The sequence below is a fragment of the Dermacentor albipictus genome, chromosome 6, assembly GCF_038994185.2.
Source record: "Dermacentor albipictus isolate Rhodes 1998 colony chromosome 6, USDA_Dalb.pri_finalv2, whole genome shotgun sequence".
Lineage (NCBI taxonomy): Eukaryota > Metazoa > Arthropoda > Arachnida > Ixodida > Ixodidae > Dermacentor > Dermacentor albipictus.
Window position 1 is genome coordinate 72,791,408 of NC_091826.1, and position 19,920 is coordinate 72,811,327.

General features: G+C 46.5%; 1 protein-coding gene across 1 annotated transcript; it reads left to right on the plus strand.

The window, feature by feature from the left end:
* The first annotated feature begins 855 nt into the window (after positions 1-855).
* LOC139047035 (vitellogenic carboxypeptidase-like) lies at positions 856-16,763 on the plus strand. The gene is made up of 5 exons (XM_070520980.1): positions 856-866; positions 6,360-6,561; positions 10,599-10,926; positions 13,660-14,265; positions 16,642-16,763. The coding sequence occupies exons 1-5, from the start codon at positions 856-858 to the stop codon at positions 16,761-16,763; spliced, it is 1,269 nt and encodes a 422-aa protein (XP_070377081.1).
* Positions 16,764-19,920: the final 3,157 nt, after the last annotated feature.

Below are 19,920 nucleotides of genomic sequence, written 5' to 3' on the forward strand. Positions count from 1 at the left end.
ATAGGGTGCATTCGCCGGGCCAGACCTTTCTTGAAGCCTTACTGAAATGCACATCATTCGCTTCCATTCCGACGAGTGCTTTTGTCCCGCCTCACCTCGCGTGCAACAAGGTTCTCCTAAGGGGCGTAGATCCCCGTTTAAGTCCTGCTGAAGCGCTAGACTCAAGCTCAAGAAGGGCAAAAACTAGCAGTAACCGACCACCGCCACCGCTCCCGAACAGATGTCATTGCAGTTAAAGACAGGGCCTATGGGTACCGTGGTGGTACAGAGCGCCAGGGCAACACTTCAGTCCTAGATATTAATTCCTCTAAAGTTATCGTCTCTGCTGGGAAAAAGACAGTGACTAAAACTATGGATATATTATATTCCAGCCTGCCTAACGTTTTAAGCAGATCAAGCAAATCGTTTGCAGCGAGTATATGCAGATATTGCAGGCCACTACGGAATCGCTGCAGTCCTCAGCGCCTTGTATCACAACTGAAGTGGCTAGCGACATGGTAGAGAACAGGAAATGTGCCACTCTTGTGTTTTCCGATACATAACCCAGTGTCCATCTCATTGTCTTACCACCTTCATGAAATAGCTCAGGTAGAGTCTTAAATACCTTGGTGTGATTTATGACGCATATCTGTCCAGCAGGCTCGTGCAGCAGCCGCATGGTACTCACTGTCGGTCCCTGCGTGGGAGACGCCCGTTGTGCACTGACACACGTGCTACAGGACCTTCAATAAAGTTTATTCAATCAACTGTCTCCCACACATAGATTATGTGATAGGAAAAGGTACCCGCGCTATTCGCATTTTGCGTATGCCGAGCAATCGAAGAACAGGATTGAGAAGAGATACACTCCTAATGATGTACCGCAGGTACGTCTGCCCTCTATTAGGATTTGATTGCCGTACTGCTCTCCGGAGCTCCAGCCTACAAGTCTCGCCCCCTGAGCCTCTTATAATACGAATCATTGCGTTTGTGCCTAGGGCTTGCTAAATTGTTAGCACGCGCGCACGCAGTCCTGTCCATACTTTGAGTATGCCAGCATATGGTAGAACATATATAAATATTAGTTCCAACACAACAGTTCTTCGGCCTCGTTTTATTGACTTCCGTTTCCAAAAACAGATATTTTCGCATAACTTGGTATGATACACGCTCAGAAAGTAGACAAAGGTGTAATATTCATGACATATGCACGATTACTAAGCAACGCAAAAGGGCACACACAGTGAAATAAAAAAAAACTCAAGAAAACGCGAAATCCGTCTCATGTACACACAGAAAAAGATTTCTATATAATGCCCTAAAGACCAAAGTAGAAGAGCTTCTGATATACTGACTGAAATATTGCACATAACTGGACGACGTGTATGACATAGTCATGACAGCTAAAGAAAGGCAAATTCACTGGTAATGGCCAAAACAATCACAAACAAAATACTTAAAGAATAGAATAAAATGCTAAGTTTGCTTGATTGACAGCCATACCAAAAATGCAAGAGCTTATGTATAAACCTTCACAAAAGTATATCAAATGCATGACATGTTCATTACTACTGAACAAAATGAAAAAGACATGGCAGAACGAAAATACCATTGTACTAAAGACTGAAATACATATTACCACATCATTTTGCACTTGGCCACAACTAGAGTAACGGTGCCAAGGGGCAGCAGAAGATAGTCAGCTTTTGCAGCAGCTCATAGAAAACATTCGCAGAACAGCCTATTCCTCAATCAAAGACCAGGTAAAATAAGCCAACAACACGACTTTTCTTTCACCCCGAATGCAATGCTTAACAGTAAAATTACGTCACTTAAGGCACTAATACCCGTGTCACACGGGACATCGGATCTCCTTCAAACGTCCTTCCCTTAAAGGACCGCAAGGGAGTTTCACCTCAAAGGAGTTAGCTCCGTGTCACACGGCCTATAAACGAGCTTTTGAAAGCTGCCGCTGGAAGCCCATTAGGCGCTGCTCACCTCGTACGCAGTCATGAAAGAAAAACGTTATATATGCATGAAAGGTCTTGGGAAAGACGTGAATCACTCATTCTGCATGCGCGAGACGTGCGATCGCGTTGACCAAAACAACAAAAAATTGCGCAGTCAGGGCAAACGCAGCAGCAATTCCGAGAACGCCCGGTTCGAGAGTCGAATGTAGCTGCTCAACTCAAATATCTTTGACAGTGCTCAAATACAATATTATATGCAATAAAAACAGTTATAATTGCTGGTAAAAGTGAAATTAATAAACATGAGGGTAATTTGACTCGAAATTCAAGCACGCTGGAAACAAGAGTACACCTTTCATTCTGCAAGGGAGATCTTCCATCTCCTTTCGCTAGGAACTTCCTTAAACTTCCTTTGCTAAAGGACTGCCGTGTGACACGGCGTGCATCTCCCTCGAGATCTCCATGTGACAGGGGTAGAAGTCTTACAAACTGGGCACTCCTTTGTGTAGTAAACATGAATTGCAAAAATCTCCATTAAGCTCACTTACAATGCTCATGCTTTCCAGAAGAAAAAAAGCACCGCGTATCACGCCTACCCGTGAAGGTTGTTCGCACGGTTTTCCCGCCGGCGATTACTGAGATAATACACAAACACAAACAGTAATTGTTTAGCTGTTAGTACGGTTGTAGAACGTGGCACACAGAAAAAGCACCGAGGGCGGAATGGAAAGCTGAGCAAGTTACTGAAGTTGCAGAATGAGACTTACCTCAGACAAAGACAAGTCATAGACCACGGGACAATGAGGAGGAACATATATTTGTCAGCTTTCTCTATCGGTAAGAGGGAAGTGTAACGCAATCAAGGCGCAACGACATCCGGAGACTCATGGAGCACACACATGGACGGCCGTGTACGTGTACATGCGCCTTCCGATGTCCCTGGGTCTGCGCGCTCACCTGTTGTCTTTAGGCACCCGGAACAACTTTGCAGGGCTTCTTCTTGAGGTATTCGTGCACCACTGCACGATGCAAGAGCGGTGCGAGTCGTGGAACGGGTGAAAGATCGCGGAGCGCTAGCACACAGCTATCGAGGACCATGAAACTAAAGAAACTGCCCACGCCTGTCAATGCACAGCAGCGCAAGCTTCCAGATAACAGCAGATAACGAAACATGAAATGTCATGCGGCCCGCTAAGCTTGCGCTGGGCGCGCGCGGACACAGTCGAAGGTGAGGGCGTTGCGAGAAAGGGCAACGAGAGAGGAGTTTAAAGGAGCGGCGAAAGGGCACGGCTTCCTGGATCGGTAAGGAGGTCGTACAAGGGAAGCGGATTTGCTTTCCCGCCCTCCCGATGGATTGTGCCAATTACCTCTGCCACCGGAGCGGCCGAGTTTCCAAGACCGGGCCAATGTGCGCGCCCGCACGGGCCTCATTTTCAAAGCGATAGGCGATCGTCGCAGAGTGCGCGTAGTCCCGGTAGCTTCGTATGCGCTGTGCTTTCGACGTTTCGTTTGCGTTGAAGCGAGAGATGCATGAAGGTCAATTCGCTCGCTGTTTCTGAAGCGAATCCTCACTCCAGACTTTTGAAAGCGTGTCTCCGCGGTCATCAAGCGAGATGTGTTCATGTTTACCTGTGCGCGCGTGACACCATGGTTGTTAATTTAGCTAGTAAGCAAATGTTTTCAAGTTTACACTGCCGATAAAGCTACTACCATTACTAGGTGAATATATCTACTAATTTGTTATTGCAATCGGTGCTTCGCCTTTTGGGAGAAAGTGCGAAACTTTAAAGCATGACATGCTTTTAGCTCCCGTTGTCAGCAGTCTTCAAGTGACCTTGAGCCAAAAGCCAGAGCCATTATCCGGGAAAGTTGACAAGGAAAATTATTCACCCCCTAGGCACGCTTCCAAGTGGGGTATGAACGTAAAGTACAATATAAGGTATAGCACATGTAATACATTATACTTGATGTAAACAAAACATATCAGCGCATGAAATAATAAATGGTGCCTGCTTGACACTGGCTTTGCCACACACAACAACAAAGTTGCGAGAAAAAAATGAGATAATCCGGGCAACCAGTCAAAACTTATAAATCCAACCCTTTGTGCAGTGCTACATTACGTACGCCAGTTACTGCCCAAACAAGTTACAAAAAATACTGCTTCCGAGTTCTTCCTAATGTTTACTCACGACATCACTCAAGCTGTAACTTCTAGCACGTTAAAGTTTTATTTGTCATTTCCACTTGCGACGTTCAAAAGGCACATACTGGGCACCATACAGTTGATTGTCATCTTTTGGCGCTGAGACAGGGTTGCCTGTTCAACACCAGCGGTCCGTGAGTTCCGTGGCTCGAGATATGGCGCCACACTGCGTGACCAAGCTGGCAACGTTCGGCGTGCTGCGGGTGGCTGTTTGGCCGAGACGACACTTGCAATGAGGTTCGGTTCAAAACGGGTTCGTGTGGTGGGGTGTGGGGGAGTGCAGTGTGCCGTTGCGAACATGCACTATACCAATTTTAAGATTGTGGCTAGCATCATCTCCAGTATGCTTTGCTGGCAGCCATTTCATGCTCACATCTACTCTCAATTACGGGAGGGACACCATTTTTTTTCTTTATTTTGTGGTTTAGTTGCGATTTCTGTCTATGTACTTTCGTTATATGGCGCATATTTTTTTAGTTCTAAGTTCTCACTTCCAAATTGTTCATTATTTTGTCGTCGCCTAATTAAACCGCCAGATTGATGGCCAATCGCCACTGTAGGTATGCGCCACGAGCCACCCTGGTCAACGAAAACAACAAAGCTTCGACATTGACGCCTTACAAAGCTGCCCGGAAAGACGAAAAAGCGCTGACAAGACCGGGCGGGACTCGTTAAAGGGACACTAAAGGAAAATATTAAGTTGAGCTAGATTGAAAGATAAGGCTTTTCTAATAGCAAATTTACCATTCTTAGCAAGAACAAATTACTAGTGCACCAGAAAACGACGAAATTTAGAAATTGGAGTACCACAGCGCGCGCTGTGGTACGTATCTCTCATGAAGTGACGTCAGAGCTTCTACTTTATTTACTCAGCTAGAATTCCATTACGCGAACTACATCTCCACACGCTCTAGAAGAACGTCGTTAGTGAAATATGTGACCCAGACGCACATGCTATCACAGGCTCCACGCACACAACATAGAATGAGGAACGGCATTTCATTTGTTTCGCGGTTGCGACTCCACTTGACACGCGAGCTGTGAAGACCGCAAACGAGCGCTGATTCGGTGAGAACGTCAGCCGAGATGTGGACGTCAGCTCCTCGACTTTTGGCGCGAGTGATTCAAATAGAGCAGCCGCACCAGGGACTTTCGGTGGCAGTTTTAGACGCAGCAAACTCATTTATTGATGCGCAGAACGCGGTGAATCCGCCGTGGTTGCTCAGGGGCTATGGTGTCAGGCTGCTGAGCACGAGGTCGCGGGATCAAAGCCCGGCCACGGCGGCCGCATTTCGATGCGGGCGAAATGCGCAAACACCCGTGTACTTAGATTTAGGTGCACATTAAAGAACCCCAGGTGGTCGAAATTTCCGGAGTCCCCCGCTACGGCGTGCCTCATAATCAGAAAGTAGTTTTGGCACGTAAAACCGCATAATTTCATTTAGAACACGGTGATAGACTTCTACACAGATAATTTACCAATCTAACCACACTTAACATTTATTTTAGTGTCCCTTTAACAACCACTGCGTTGCCGTTTCCATGACAATATGGGAGGATGTACATGCACATGCGAGCCTTTCTGGAGAGTAACATGTGGTGCAAAACAATTGCCGATTGGTTGGCTTCTGCCGTCCATCGGGCAGGCTGTAACGTCGTCATCTCTGACAGTGCATATTATGTTGAAAAAGAAATAACGGGCCTTTAAGCCACTGTAAAGGTCAAGCTAAGTATACTGTGATCATCCTGCTGTGTGCAGCGGAATGTTGTTTCATTCAGAATGTTCACAGTAGCATTCTCAGGGCAGCGCGGTCTCCTAATCGTGGTCAATTTCTTACTGTGCTGAAGTGTTTAGCTGCGCCTTTAATTCAAAAGCTACAGAAAGCAAGTGAAAATGCTCAAAAAACTTGTGCTAAGCGTCCAGAGGGAACATTTGAGCTGAAGTTCTGTCTTTCCATGTTGCTTTTACACATTCTCTAAAGGATAATTTATGTTATGCTTGTCACTACGAAAGGATCATTATCATAAGCGCACTCATTTTTCTAGTTTCGAATGAATAATTTGCTGACATGTGGTAAAGCAAAACAAGCGCAATGTGACGTATCACGCAGGCCTTCTGTAACAACCAGATACATTTCTCTTAATTTTATACGAACTACGAACGAGTATAAGTTTGCTTGAAATGCATTCCCTTTCTCGTTCAGGGTACCACTGGATGACACCGTGCTATTAGCGAATAGCGACCGACTGAAGGTGATCAATAGCGAGAGACTGAAGGTGATCAAGCAGAGCAGCCGGGTGTGCTTGCCGGCGCCCTGCGATAAGCTGGAAGCCTACTCTGGCTTTATTCCGGTTGACAACGAAAGTGATTCCTCGTACCTGTTCTTCTTGCACATCAAGTCAGACGTAAGAATTTTCTGCGTTTACGTATTGTTTTAGCATTTACAGGCTGAAATAATTTTCAACCAATTAAGTCCACGACGTATGCCTGGGTGGTGGTAAAACACAAAAAGAAGGATGCACCATGCATGAGGGTTTTTCTAAAGCCACAAATAAGGCTCGCACATTGGGCATGACACGGATGGCAGCAGACTTTGCGACAAAGGCAGTTATCCTTTGTGTGCAGAATGAATCAAAATGTTTCTACATGACAGAGCAGTGCTTATACGCATGCTCAGTGTTGTAGTGATAGTAATCAGGAAACGTTCATTCTCTCCTGCCTGCATAAAGGCCAACTGCAAGGAAATTTCACTTGGAACATAATCGCTAGCCTATTATTGCAATTGGCTACAAATGCACAGCACATACTATCCAAGCAAATTTGGCCAGACCGCAGGACTGGTAATTGTCTCATTTTTTCTTGTTAGAAACTTTTAAGTAGCGCCTAAGCAGACGATATATGCACCTGGCGGTGAGCGGTAATGAAGTGGATGTGGCAAAAGTGCCAGAACCGTGCAGGACTGCTGATCTCTCAGTTGCGCCAAGGCGTCCAGGCGCATTGCTCGCTCAACAAGTAGCAAGTTGACGCATGTGCCTCTCGGCGTGCTTTCTCGTTGGGCACTTGATCTGAGTTGTTCCAGGAATGCTGGCGGGTAGTGTACTCATACTCAAACACGAGCGATCCATGGCTGTGCATTACACAACGCTGCGCGGAGGAAGGCGGAACACATCTCTCCTGTCCCAAGTTTCAGTAGAACAGATCTCTCTTGTCCCAACTTGCGCCGTAGCAGGCAACTGCGATGCGGACCAGCCAATGAGCACAAAGCGTGCAAACTGCACTTGACAAAACTGACAGGCTACATTTCGCGAGCGCAGTCCCTCCCCGTGGAAGATCTGCTTGTCTAACACTTTCTCGGGATGACTATAAGTACTATATGTTAGCCGCGTTGGCGCACGAAAAGGACACGTAAGTCGTATTCTGGGTCGTTATTCTCGAGCGGTCAGTTCCGGTGGCGCATCTCGTTCGAGACATCTCGCGCGTCTCTACACCATACGCGTTGAAGGGTACGAACTAAAGCCTTTCTGACACGAAGCCAGAAACCATCTCAGCAGGAGCCGCATTGCTGCATTTGTCACAAAGGAGAAAGCGACGCGGCAACCATGGTGCAGATGCGGTGGCAAACGATGCTGGAATGCGATGCCTCCAGAAGGACACGGGCGAAACATTAGTTACGCTCACTTTACGCTAAGTTCGTAGCCCCCGAGATTACGCACCCTGGCAGGACTTCCTCCGGCCGTACCATTTGGCGCGTTCCACAGCAAAACAAATGTAATGCGGTGGCGGCCCCTGGATGGCACTGCTAGCCGAGTGCTAGAGCATTGCAGGAGCGTATGACAATTTAGACCGCAATATTTTGTGAAATATTCTCGAAGGGCAAAGCTTCGGCGACGACTGTACACCGCTTTTGAGAGATATTTACTTAGAAAATTCCGTTTGCACTGAATGGGAAGGGATGAGGAGCGAGGAGAGAGTTCACATCAGCAAGGGACTGAGGCAGGGGTTTCCTTTATCCCCACTGCTGTTTATGATGCACAGCGTGAGGATAGAAATGGCGCTAAAGGAAAGTAATATCGGGTTGGATCTCTGATACAAACAGGTGGGTACAGTAGTAGAGCAGCAGCTTCCAAGTTTGTCTTTTGTGGACGACATTGTGTTGCTGGCTAACAAGCAGTGATATGCAACATCTGGATAATATCTGTAGAAAGGAAAGCGAGAATTTAGGTTCAATGAAAATTGAAAATTTTCAATGAACAGAGTGTCAATTCAGGGTCAGGAAATACCTCAGCTAAATGAATGTAAATACCTTGGTATATGGATAAACGAAGGCAATAGATGTATGGCAACACAACAAAAATCAGTAACAGAAAAGGGGAAGAGAAATGCGGCCATAATGAAACACAGAGCGCTATGAGGGTAAAATAGGCACGAGGTGCTCCGGAGTATGTGGACAGGTGTAATGGTTCCAGTACTTACATTAGGAAATGCGGTTGTTTGCTTGAAATCAGGCGTAGAATCAGGCCTCGATGGCAACCAAAGGTCAATGGGACGCCTCGAATCGGGCGCTCGCGGGACCTGTGCAGGGTGATATGGGTTGGACAAGCTCTGAAGTGAGAGAAGCTCACAGTGAAATTGACTACGATTATTACTGAGAAATATTGAAGAAAGTAAATGGGCTGGGAAAGTTTTCAGGTATTTGTACAGGAAGAACATTTATTCCCAGTGGAGGAAAAAATTTGGAAGAATTAGGAATTAGGCGTACAAGCAAGTATGAGACCTGTATGGCGAGCAACATGGCAACAAAGAACGTCAAGCGGAATGTCAGATAGCCTGAGGTAACCTCATGGGTAGCGCCAATGGAAAATAAACCTGCTATGAGTAACTACTTAGGAGGAAAAAACGAAATCCGGAAAGAAACAACTTAAAACTGAAAGGAAAGCTCATTACTTTTCGAAGCAAGGTCTAGATGCTTTATAACACGTACATATAAAGCGAGATATAAGGAAGAAGAAGCATGTGCTTACTGCGATAAAGCTAGGGAAACGATGAAGCATGTTTTATTAGAATGTAGACATCTTCCCAGCGGTCGATTTAGGCACCACTGGCCTCCTTGAATACCTTGGGTTCAGCGAGAGCAGGGGGAAAGGCAACATGTCCGCAATGTAGATTAGTAAGCGGCGATTGGATGATTGGTGGAACAAAAGTAGGGAATCGACAAACAACGAAGGCGTACAAAAGGAAAGGTCACAATAGGGGTTCAGAACGTTTGGTTATGGTAATTCATCGTGGGTTCACTTTTCTCCTTTTCTGTTTCTTTTCTTTTTAACTTAGGTAGGACGAAAATTCGCGCGTCGATTCATTGTCGCAGACTTTGAGAAGAGCTGTGGGCGGTACACTTCACCGATTGCACTCCCTCCGCTTGGTTAAATTATGAACGGCGCCTCCATACATACTAAGCTTGTGTGATGTCAGTGCATAACGAGGGTTCATCACCTATGACTTTCTATGAAAGCTATGACTTTCCCATACTGAACACCGGGAAGCATTTGCGTAGATCATAGCGTATGAATGAGCCAAGGCAATTTGGAGTGTGCCTGCCCCTTCAGATCTAGATGATGTTTGCTAAGTAACACTCACCATGTGTAATTATTTTCTCAATTGTAACCAATATTTCGTCTTTGTAATATTCTGCTCAACAACTATTGGTGGCAAAAATTCGAGGGCAAATGAGAGTAACTGTCCGCAGATATTGATACATGCATATGGCGTGTTTTTTGCGGACGATGCACTTGGGCGCCCCGATGAAGACGACGAACGCTCTCTGGCTCTCGAGTTGCCGGCTGAACTGGCCAGCGCTGCAGTTATTCTTTGTAAGTATAGCTTGTAAATTGTCTACAGTTCCTAATCCTTCGTTCGCGTAACATTTTGGTGGAGGTGCGGGGTAACAATATATTTCAAGTCGAAGAGCTAATTTCCCAAACGCTTAATGAAATTCGTAAGGCCCTTTGAAATGTTAACGACAAAGTTAAAGCAAATCCTTGTACTGTCACTGCAGCAGCATAGGCCGATATTAATGCCAGATTTTCCTCTGTAGTATCTCTAGTGAAAAAGCTGATGTCTCTCCACCGCCTACAGGCAACATCCTCGCCTGCGCACAACTCCGAATATCCCCGTGCATTTTCTCTCGTTGACTTTGTTCCTGTGTCTGCGCGCACGGCTTACGTAAGAGTGTCGGCGTACGTGTACATGGTGAAAAAGCTTGCGCTTCATTATATGCATAACAGCACCAAAAAAATTAAAAGCGCAAAGAAAAATTTGTCAAAGACTTGTATTCGAGAACCCTTCAACTTAAGGTTGCTTTTCATTTCTGCCGCTCTCGGAGTATTTATTTGCACTTGTACTGAGTGCGCAAGACCTGATTTTCTTGCATTTGTTCTATGTGCAGAGCGAGTCGTACCAAAAGCCGCTCCTTCTGTGGACACAGGGTGGCCCATGGAAATCTTCCTTATACAGCCAGTTCCTCGAAAATGGACCCCTGGGCATTAACGCCATGGGGGAGCGTTACTATAGAGACCACAGTCTGATAAAGGATTTCAATGTAATATACCTCGACCAACCTGTTGGATCGGGATACAGCTTTGACGACAACGGCCGATACCCCGCGACGCTTGATCAAGCATCTGAGCAAGTCATGACGTTCCTCAGACGCTTTCTGAGAATATTCTCGGAGTACCACAGGCGGGATTTGTACATTGCGGGAGAGTCTTATGGAGGTAATACATCTTTCTGAAGCACTGAATGCCAAAGTGGTATAATAACGGCATACACGGTGCGCCTTCTAAGGTTACGCTTCTGCGATGTGAAAATGACCATTTCATCGCGAGAGTCAGAAAAGAAGCGTAAAAATGAAGGATACACTGTTACACAAAAAAAGGTTTACCTATATCTCTTCACGAAGAAATTTTCCTCTGTGTTTCTTCGCATTACCTTTCTTGCTCGAAAACTCTAAGCTCGCTATACTTTCCTGTCAAGAATGATGTCACGCTGATAACGCGCATGCCGGCTATGGCCTAGAAGCACCGGGCGCGCAGCGTTATAGAAAATAAAAGCACGCATGATATATGGTCATTATTGTTCGGGAACAAGATAAGCTCCAAACGGTTGAATTGATTTTGAATCTAGTGGTTTTACGTGCCAAAATCACTATATGATCATGATGCACGCCATAGTAGAGGACGCCGGACTCATTTCGACCACCTGGGGCTCCGTAAAGTGCACCCAATGCACGGTACACGGGCGTTCTTCCCCTCAACCCCGTCGAAATACTGCCGTCGCGGCCAAATTGTTGCGACTTTTTATGGTAGAGTTTGTGGATAGCGACGGTAAAGTTCTTACACCAGTTCACCGTGAAGTCATCGAATTACACAGTGTCTGCGTAAATAATTGTTTATCGCTAAAGACTGAAAACATCGAATTCTAAAGACTCTGGAGACTCACAGTAGTAAATTTGCTTCTTTCATCAAAAGAGCCAGAATACGAGAAAATACTTCGAAATCCTTGACGTTGTAGTGACGTGGTGGTCCCAAGGTTCAGACGAGAAAGTGTGGGGGGGGGGGGGGGGGAGAGTTTTTCTTAATTTGTTTTAACTGTCAATTTTATCAACCGTCAAAGTATTCAACCAAATTCATGAAAATTACATTGGGAACCAAAACTTTAACAATATAAATTGAATTAGTGGTACCGTTCAGTGTCTCTACAGAAAGTGCTCCACATCTTCTTTTGGAAATAAGAATTACCAGGTAATTCGTGCGAAGCCGGGCACACTATGCCCCGATTAAATTAAGTTTATTCATGGAAACAAAGGGATGTCTTTTTTGTACTCATTGGCTTCCTCTGCAAAAAAGCGCGAACAGTCACTGAAATGTAATTGCGGATACGGCAACCCACGTAGAATGAAATGAAAAGGCTCCGGCATTTGGTGCTTTCCAGTTCCTTGAAAGCGCGCGAATAGCAACATGACAGCGAAAACACTCTACAATGGCAAAACGTCACGATAAAGAACCAAAGTAGCGCAGCGTGTACGGCCAGCCCAAATATCAACCAAAATAACAAATCTTTCGGGGGAACAGAAGTTATACTTTTATAATGACAGGACAAAATATACAGATACACCGTACTCTCCGGAAATATGTTTCGCTCCCAACATTAGTTCCCGAGTACTAGGCATTATTTCCTTTCGCATAAAACATATATGTTAGCATTCACATACTTAACAACAGATAAATATTCTGGGCAGAAATGAAAGGCGCCTTCAGCGACCTCGCCAACCTGTGACAACTCTCATAATTTGAGCGAAAATGTCAATTGCGTACATTCGAATTCCAAAGTAAACATTTTAAAAGAATGCGTTATCTGTCTTGAGAAGAAATGGTGACAAAATGCAGTACTAATGCAGATATATAAACATGTGCACATCTGCTCAGGTGGCGGCCGACCGGGTTCTCCAATATCGCAGCTCTACATAGACCTGCGAGAAAGTTCGCTGGTTCGAATGCGGCACTGTTGTGTCATGTTCTATTGCGACAGCAATTATATGGATACTCCAGGCGTACTTATGCCGTCGGCGTCGCTGTGAGGTTCCATGTAAAGTCCAAGGGTGGTAAAATCGTCGCTGCATGCCGTATCCTGTGTGTGCGAGCGAAAGTAGGAGAGGGTGAGCAGGCGAGCGCGGCTCAACGTTGCGCGCGCAGCAATCGAAAGCTGGCAGGAAGCGTGCAGCCTTCCATCACGTGCAAGGCTTCGGGACAGGACGGGGGGGGGGGGGGTGTTGTTCTATTCGCGCGGCGCGCACCCGGCTCGGCCGCCGTATCTGAAAGTCATCTGCGACAGGTGTACAGGCCGCACTGCCGTTGAGTAGTTCGCGTTGGTGTGAGCGGCTGCACGGAGGTCAATTCGCTCGCTGCTGCTGCCGCGTTTCCTCATTACAGTGTTATGACCCCGAGTTTCCGCAGTCATCGAGTGAGATGTTTTCATGTTGGCTTGTGCGCGCCTTACACCATGCTTGTTAATTTAATTAGTATAACTGCTTATAAGTTTACAGGGTCGATAAAAATACTATCCTTACTTCGTATAGCTGTCGAATAATTTACTGTCGCAATCGATGCTTCGCTTTTCGTGCGAAAGTGCGACTTTTTTTAACGCACTGCTGATTAGGCGAACCGATTGGTTGTGCTAGCCTTCTATGTAAACATTTGCGTCACCGCAGCTCGCAGGGCACCGCGCGCTGGCCGACCGGCAAACTAAGTCCTATGACCAAACTTTCTCTGCAGCTGGGTATAAGAACAGTTTACTACCTACAGCCTAATGCCGCAACTGAACATCTGCGACACAGCTGTAGAAGTTCGCCTTTAAGATTCCTTTGTCATATCTTGCATTGCCGCGCCTTTTCTTTCCTTCTTTGTCCTCGTTTTTCTAGATATTTTACTTCTCTCTATCCTCTCTTTCAGCAAGGTCAGCCGCTGGAGTGGCCTACAAAGTCCTGAAGAAAACTAAGCAAATCAACGTGGAACTCAAAGGCATAATGCTGGGCGTAGGATTCGTGTTCCCACTGCTCGACATCATCGACTCCACGGACTACCTTTATTACTCCGGGCTGCTAAATGATTTCGGCCACACAACACTTGCTGGCTGGTTCAACATGATACGCGCCCTTGTCGATAAAGGGGACTACTCAAAGGCTGCAGAAGAACACAGCAAAACTGTTTTGAACATGGCACCTGCCGAAACTCAGACGATATTTCAAAGTCTAACCGGCTTCCAACACCACGGAAGCATAGCAAGACCGCAGGAACCGGAAGAAGCTAGACAGTACATGGACTATGCGAATAGCCCAGAATTTAAGAAGATAATTCACGTTAACATTTCCCGGATCCTCGACAGTGCCAGGCCAGAGCTCACAAAGCAACTAGGTTCAGGAGATTTCTTCGTAGACATTGAAAGGAAACTAGAGTTCTTGCTCGACAGAACGCCCATCCTCTTCTACACGGCTCAGTACGACGCCGTTTTTCCCGAAGTGAATATTGAAGAGTGCTTCAAGAAACTGCGATGGCGTGGTTCTGAGCAATTTAGCAACGCCACACGGAACAAATGGAACAAAGAAGAAAATCCCTCCCTTGCTCTCCTCGGTTACGAGCGCGTGGTAGGGACACTTCAGTATATTAACGTACTTTGGGGAGGCCATGACATCTCGTTGGACAGGTCGCTCCCGGTAAGCAAACTGTACAGACGCTTTCTGAAACTTGTGAGGGAAAACAAACTGAAGTGGACAGATTAGCCATCGTGACACATAACTTCGACATACTTTACACTAAGTTCTGGTCCACAATGCTTATTTGGAGGTGGTTGGGGGTCAATAATTATCAATGTTCACAAAGGCTAACACTTGCGCCTTCACTCTCACCTCACTGACATATGAGAAGCAATAAAACTATTGAATGCTAAGTGCACTGAAAGAATTTGGCTGTGTATTTTAATGTTTCATTGCAGTTCCTGTACCTAGAACACGTGTACTTGGTACTGTTCCATGAATAATCGGTAGCAAAACAGTCTGTCTCATCATTTTCGCACGAAGGTCTTAAATACGCAACAATTATGACCAAACTCGCCCTTCCCATTGCGCAGGCCGCATCGAATGCGTACGGACAAACATCATGAACGCGCATTGAACGTTTTGTTGGCACACTCGATGCGCAATATCCCCGTTGTCCGGCTGTCCCGAGATGTGAGACGCATGCTCGACCTAACCCTCCTAGTCTACGTGCCGTGAGTTAGAGGTCACACGCGTAGCTAAAAAATGACGGTGATCAGCCATGGACGTCTCACTCGTTCGTCATCTGGCAGAAACTCAGAAAGCCAGTAATCGTAGCCGCTACTCGTGATCGGCGCATGTTCTTTATTTTCATACATGGTTTCGGGAGCAAGGCAGGGGGACCCAAAAGGCTGATGGTTGCATGCACGCCATCTTTGGTGCGCATAGTGTTGGGGGCCATGTGATCTCAGCTTTAGAGACGCGGTATGGTTGAAATTGTGAAGGGAGTCGCAGGAACATGTTCGTTTTGAAAGGACAAGCACGCTGACTCACCGCGGCGCTATGGACGCTTATTACGCCAGCGTCATTACGGCAAGTGCTCGCGGTCAATGAGTGAACTGTGTTCGTGAGTGCCTATGAACGCGTATCACCATTCTTGTTTTGTTAGTAAGAAAATATTTACTGCAACTGATATTGTCCACAAACTACAAACATCTTTCGCGTAATGCTGTAATACTCTGTCATCGGCTTTCCCGCGAAGCAGCAATTTTCACTTTTCACGTCGGCACCTAGGCAGAAGGGATCGCCAAATCGGTGCGGTCCAAAAAGTCGCAGGCCTGCGCTGCTCCTCCAGCATAAGCTGAAGGAGCACTACGGGGCCCTCACGTCATTTTCACGAGAAGAATCTGAACTGTCCGCCCGGCGTAGACGACAAGCTGCAGCTTGCGCTGTGGTTTGTCCTGCTCTCTGCACAGCTGTCTGCTGAGCCCGATGATGCCTGGATGCAGCGGCGCGCACAGCTCTACGATTCATTACTTCATGAGTGCTTAGTACCTAGGCGCCATAAAGTACCGTTAGTACCGTTAGGCGCCATAACGTGTACCGAAGTGTAAACACACGTACCCAGACTAAGTGTCGCACATGCGACATCCCTTGACCCGTGACATGGCACGTTCCTGTTGACAATGATGATGATAATAATGGTCTTGGGGCATCCCCTTCGAAACGGAGTGGTGACAAATAGTCATCTAGCTTGATAGAGTTAACCAGGTCCAGCTACATGCAGCATGCAAGTGCTACATGTCAGGAAACGTGGCGGAATATAACAAAACTGCAATGCAAATGTTGTACGTATCGACTCTACGCGGCGCACCTGTCACATCGCGCGTCAAAATGCACGACACAATGTTAATGATGATGATGATTTATTCGCATTCCCTTTTAAACGGGGCATTGACATGACGTCGCCTAGCCTGCTTGGATTAATCGATACGCCATATGCATTTTCCATTACATCAATATATACACATCATCATAATCTTTTTCTTTCTCAAGACTTCCCTATCTACCTTGTATCGCTACCAATGCAACTGCAACATGGCGTGCCACCTAGTTTAATAATATGCAGCTGCAATGCAAATGGCGCATGCATGGACGCTGCGCAGCGCGCATCTCACATGGCAAGGCAAGTTACGCGATACGACGACAACGACGACGACGATGATGATGATGATTCATGTTGATTTTGGCAGCGGCGGCAGCATCCAGCGAGCATCGCTTACCTTGCTATTGCAATTGTCCAGATACAGTGACTTGCACTCTATCCCGGATCGTGAAACGCTGCCCGGTGAAGGAGCCATCGGATGTTGCTGGTTGCTGACTTTTATTACTGCTGGAACAGTCGTGCTGCACATCACTTCCGAGGGCTTTGTCGACCAGGTGCCTCGCTGCGTACACAATCACCGCCGCAATCAGCTGCGCACCGAATCACCTAGCACCAACTACGTGTGCGCAGCTGAATAGGGAAACGAGTGCGTATAAATCACGAGCACCTGGAGGGGCGGTCATTTGGCAGCGGTGAAAGCATCCAGCGAGCATCGCTTATCTTGCTATTACAATCGTGCGGATTAGTTTGTTCCCCTATTCTGTAGTTTAAGGGTGCTTGCGCTGCTGTCGCTGCGAAAGAGTTGCGTGTCTTAGCGTATTGCTGGGTTTGTGTGTGTGTGTTTTTTTTGTTTTTGTTTTTTTGCGGTGGCGAAAAGAATGTCTCATGCCTGGTCCACTGGTGATGAGGCATTTCATGAAAATGAAGGGCATGTAACTTGTTTTTAAAGTGTCCGGGAATAGCAGAGAAGTCGTAAAAAGGGAAGTCCGAACCCGCAAAGAAAATATGGCGATGCCAGAATTGCCAGAGCTTGGTACCAAGTGTTAGCTGCGTTGGCGAAAACAAGACAGACATGAAAATGAAAGCTAACCTTGAATCTATTAATATAAATCTGGAAAGCATACCTCCCCTCATAGCTCGAGAGGAAGCTATGGAAGAGTCTGTCACGCACATGTCGGTCATTTTTGAAGAACTAAGAAATACAATCCGTGTGCAAGGAAATGAAATTAATGTTTTGAGAGCAGGTGCAGGAACTAGAGGAAAAGGAAGATGGGAACCGATCAGTTCAGGCTCAGCTTCGGCGAAAAGTGAACAAGCTGGAATTTCAAAATAGGCAGCGGAATGTGGAAATTCGTGGGGTGCCTTTAGTGCAAGGTGACAACTTGCACAAGATGATAAACGAATTTGCAGACCAGATGGAAACGCCTCGTTTGGTTGAGGATGACATTGCCTCAGTACACAGGCTGCCCGCACAGAAATATACGATACCTGGAATAATCGTGCGTTTCACAAAGCAGGCGATCAGGGAGAACCAGCGAGGACAGCGCTAACCAACCGTGAACTCGCTTTGGAAAACTGCGGCCTAGGTTCGCTCTGGAATTTAGAGGCGCCGGCTGGGTTCGGGCGTGACCACATGACTACGGGGTCACAGAACAATGGATACCACTACGACTGCGCTGCAAACGTCGTCATGCCCTCGAGAGAGCACTGAAACCTGTGCGGCACGTGTGTGTGAGCCCTCCTCCTCCAAAAAGGCGTGTAGTCTGCGATGACGTCGAATGATGACGTCGAACGGAGTGCTTATAAGCAGCGATTGTCGGCTGCTAGAGTGTGCTCGTCGCCGTGCTCTGTGCTCGTCAATGTACTCGTGAGCTGTGTGCTCGTAAGCTGTGTTCTGTATGCTCGTCTTGCGTGCTCCATTTGGGAGCCACGCATAGACTGTCGAATGTATCTCTTGTTCCAAATGTAAATAAAGTAAATAAACCCTGCTCGCCTAGTCATGTCGCCCCAAGTTCCTCCGATCGTCCTACAAGCCCGACTCCAAATCTTACATATGGTGGAAGCGGCGAGATCGTCCGAGAACTCCTACAACTGGTAACAGCGTCAAATGAAAGGGAGCCAACCCACTATGCGGAATAATAGTCCGGTTCATTGTCTGCGCGGCATGGGCGTGTCACGGAGGCATCTCTTATTTACAAAACTGACACGCAGGTGTGAGGATCAAGGTTCTCTAATGCTCTCATGCACTTGGGTGAACATGGTTGCGTGACATAATGGACACTCCAAAAGTTGAACAGCATGGTGTCGTGAGGTTTTTGACGGATGAAGATGTTTCCCAAAAAGTTATTAGTCGCCGTATGGCTGCCGTGTACGGTGAACATTGCATTTTATTGGCCACTGTGAAGTGTTGGAGCAAACGGTTCAAAGAAAGCCGTGAAAATTAAAAAGATGATCCAAGACCGGGCCAAAGCCACCGTGCAATCACGCCCAACACAATTCCCTAGGCTGGTTAGAAAAGAACGACGAATAAGCATCGATTAATTGGCAGGGCGTGTGAACTTCAGTCACAGCTCACGTCACACCATATGTCATGGTTATCGGCTCTTGTATGCGTAATGAATGCCCGACAATTTGAACTACCGCCAGAAGAGGGAGAGGTTCGGCGCGGCTTTCACTCATCTAATCCGGCATCACAATGGGAGTGACGACATTTTGTCTGCAATTGTGACAGGGGACGAATCATGGTGCCGCTACTACGAGCCTGGCAAACTTTACAGCGGGAACGTTTGTATTCACCACCCCCAAGAAAAGCAAAGGCCATCATTTCTGCCGGAAAGGCACTGTTGACTTTTTTGTCGATCGTCAGGGGCCATTATTTATCGAATTTGGTAAACCTGGAGAGACTATCAATGGTTTCCGATATTGTGAAACGTCGGATCGGTTGCGTGTCGCAATCAAGAACAAACGACATGAAAAATTGAGGAATGGGGTGATCTTGCTCCACCACAATGCCCGTCCCAACGTCGCTGATGTGGGTAACAGAAAATGGGAAAGCTTCAAGTAGGAAACGCTACAGCATCCGCCATACAGTCCAGACCTGTCGCCTTACGACTTCCACATTTTGGAGCATTTGAAAAAACACCTCAAGGGAACGAGATTCGTGTCGAACGAGTGCGTGAAAGAGTCAGTTACAGACTTTTTGAAGCAGCAACCCAAGGAGCTTTATGAAAGGGAATCACGCGACTCGTTAGTCAGTGGGACAAATGTCTAAATGCTCATGGAGACTAGTTTTAAATAAAGTACCCCGTCTGTCATATGTTCGCATTGGCTCACTTTCATTTGACTCGCCCTTGTATATTTCGCAGAACGCCTGCTCTTTATATGCGCTCTCTCTTGCGACTCTAATTTCGAAGCAATTACTCAAGATACACGACCGGTGACAGCTGCTTCTGTGCAATACATGCTAACAAAGGAGGGCGTCCTTGAGATTTTTCTCTGATCGTTGCAAAGCAAGAAAATGTAAACAAGGCTCTTCAGTGACAGAAAGAGAGAGAGAGAGAAAGAGAGATAGAGATGCAAATGATAGAAAGGCAGCGAGGCTAACAAAGTTTTAATAAAATATTTGTCAACTTGTTCATTTCATGGCCTTTACAGTTTTCATATCAGCGGCATGCACTGGTTTGTTTGTTTCAAACTCATATAGTTCTAAAGCTCGTGTGATATTCACTTCACTTATTAAATATACAGAAAACATGGAAGCATTGATATCAGTAATTTCGGGCACAATTTTTGAGG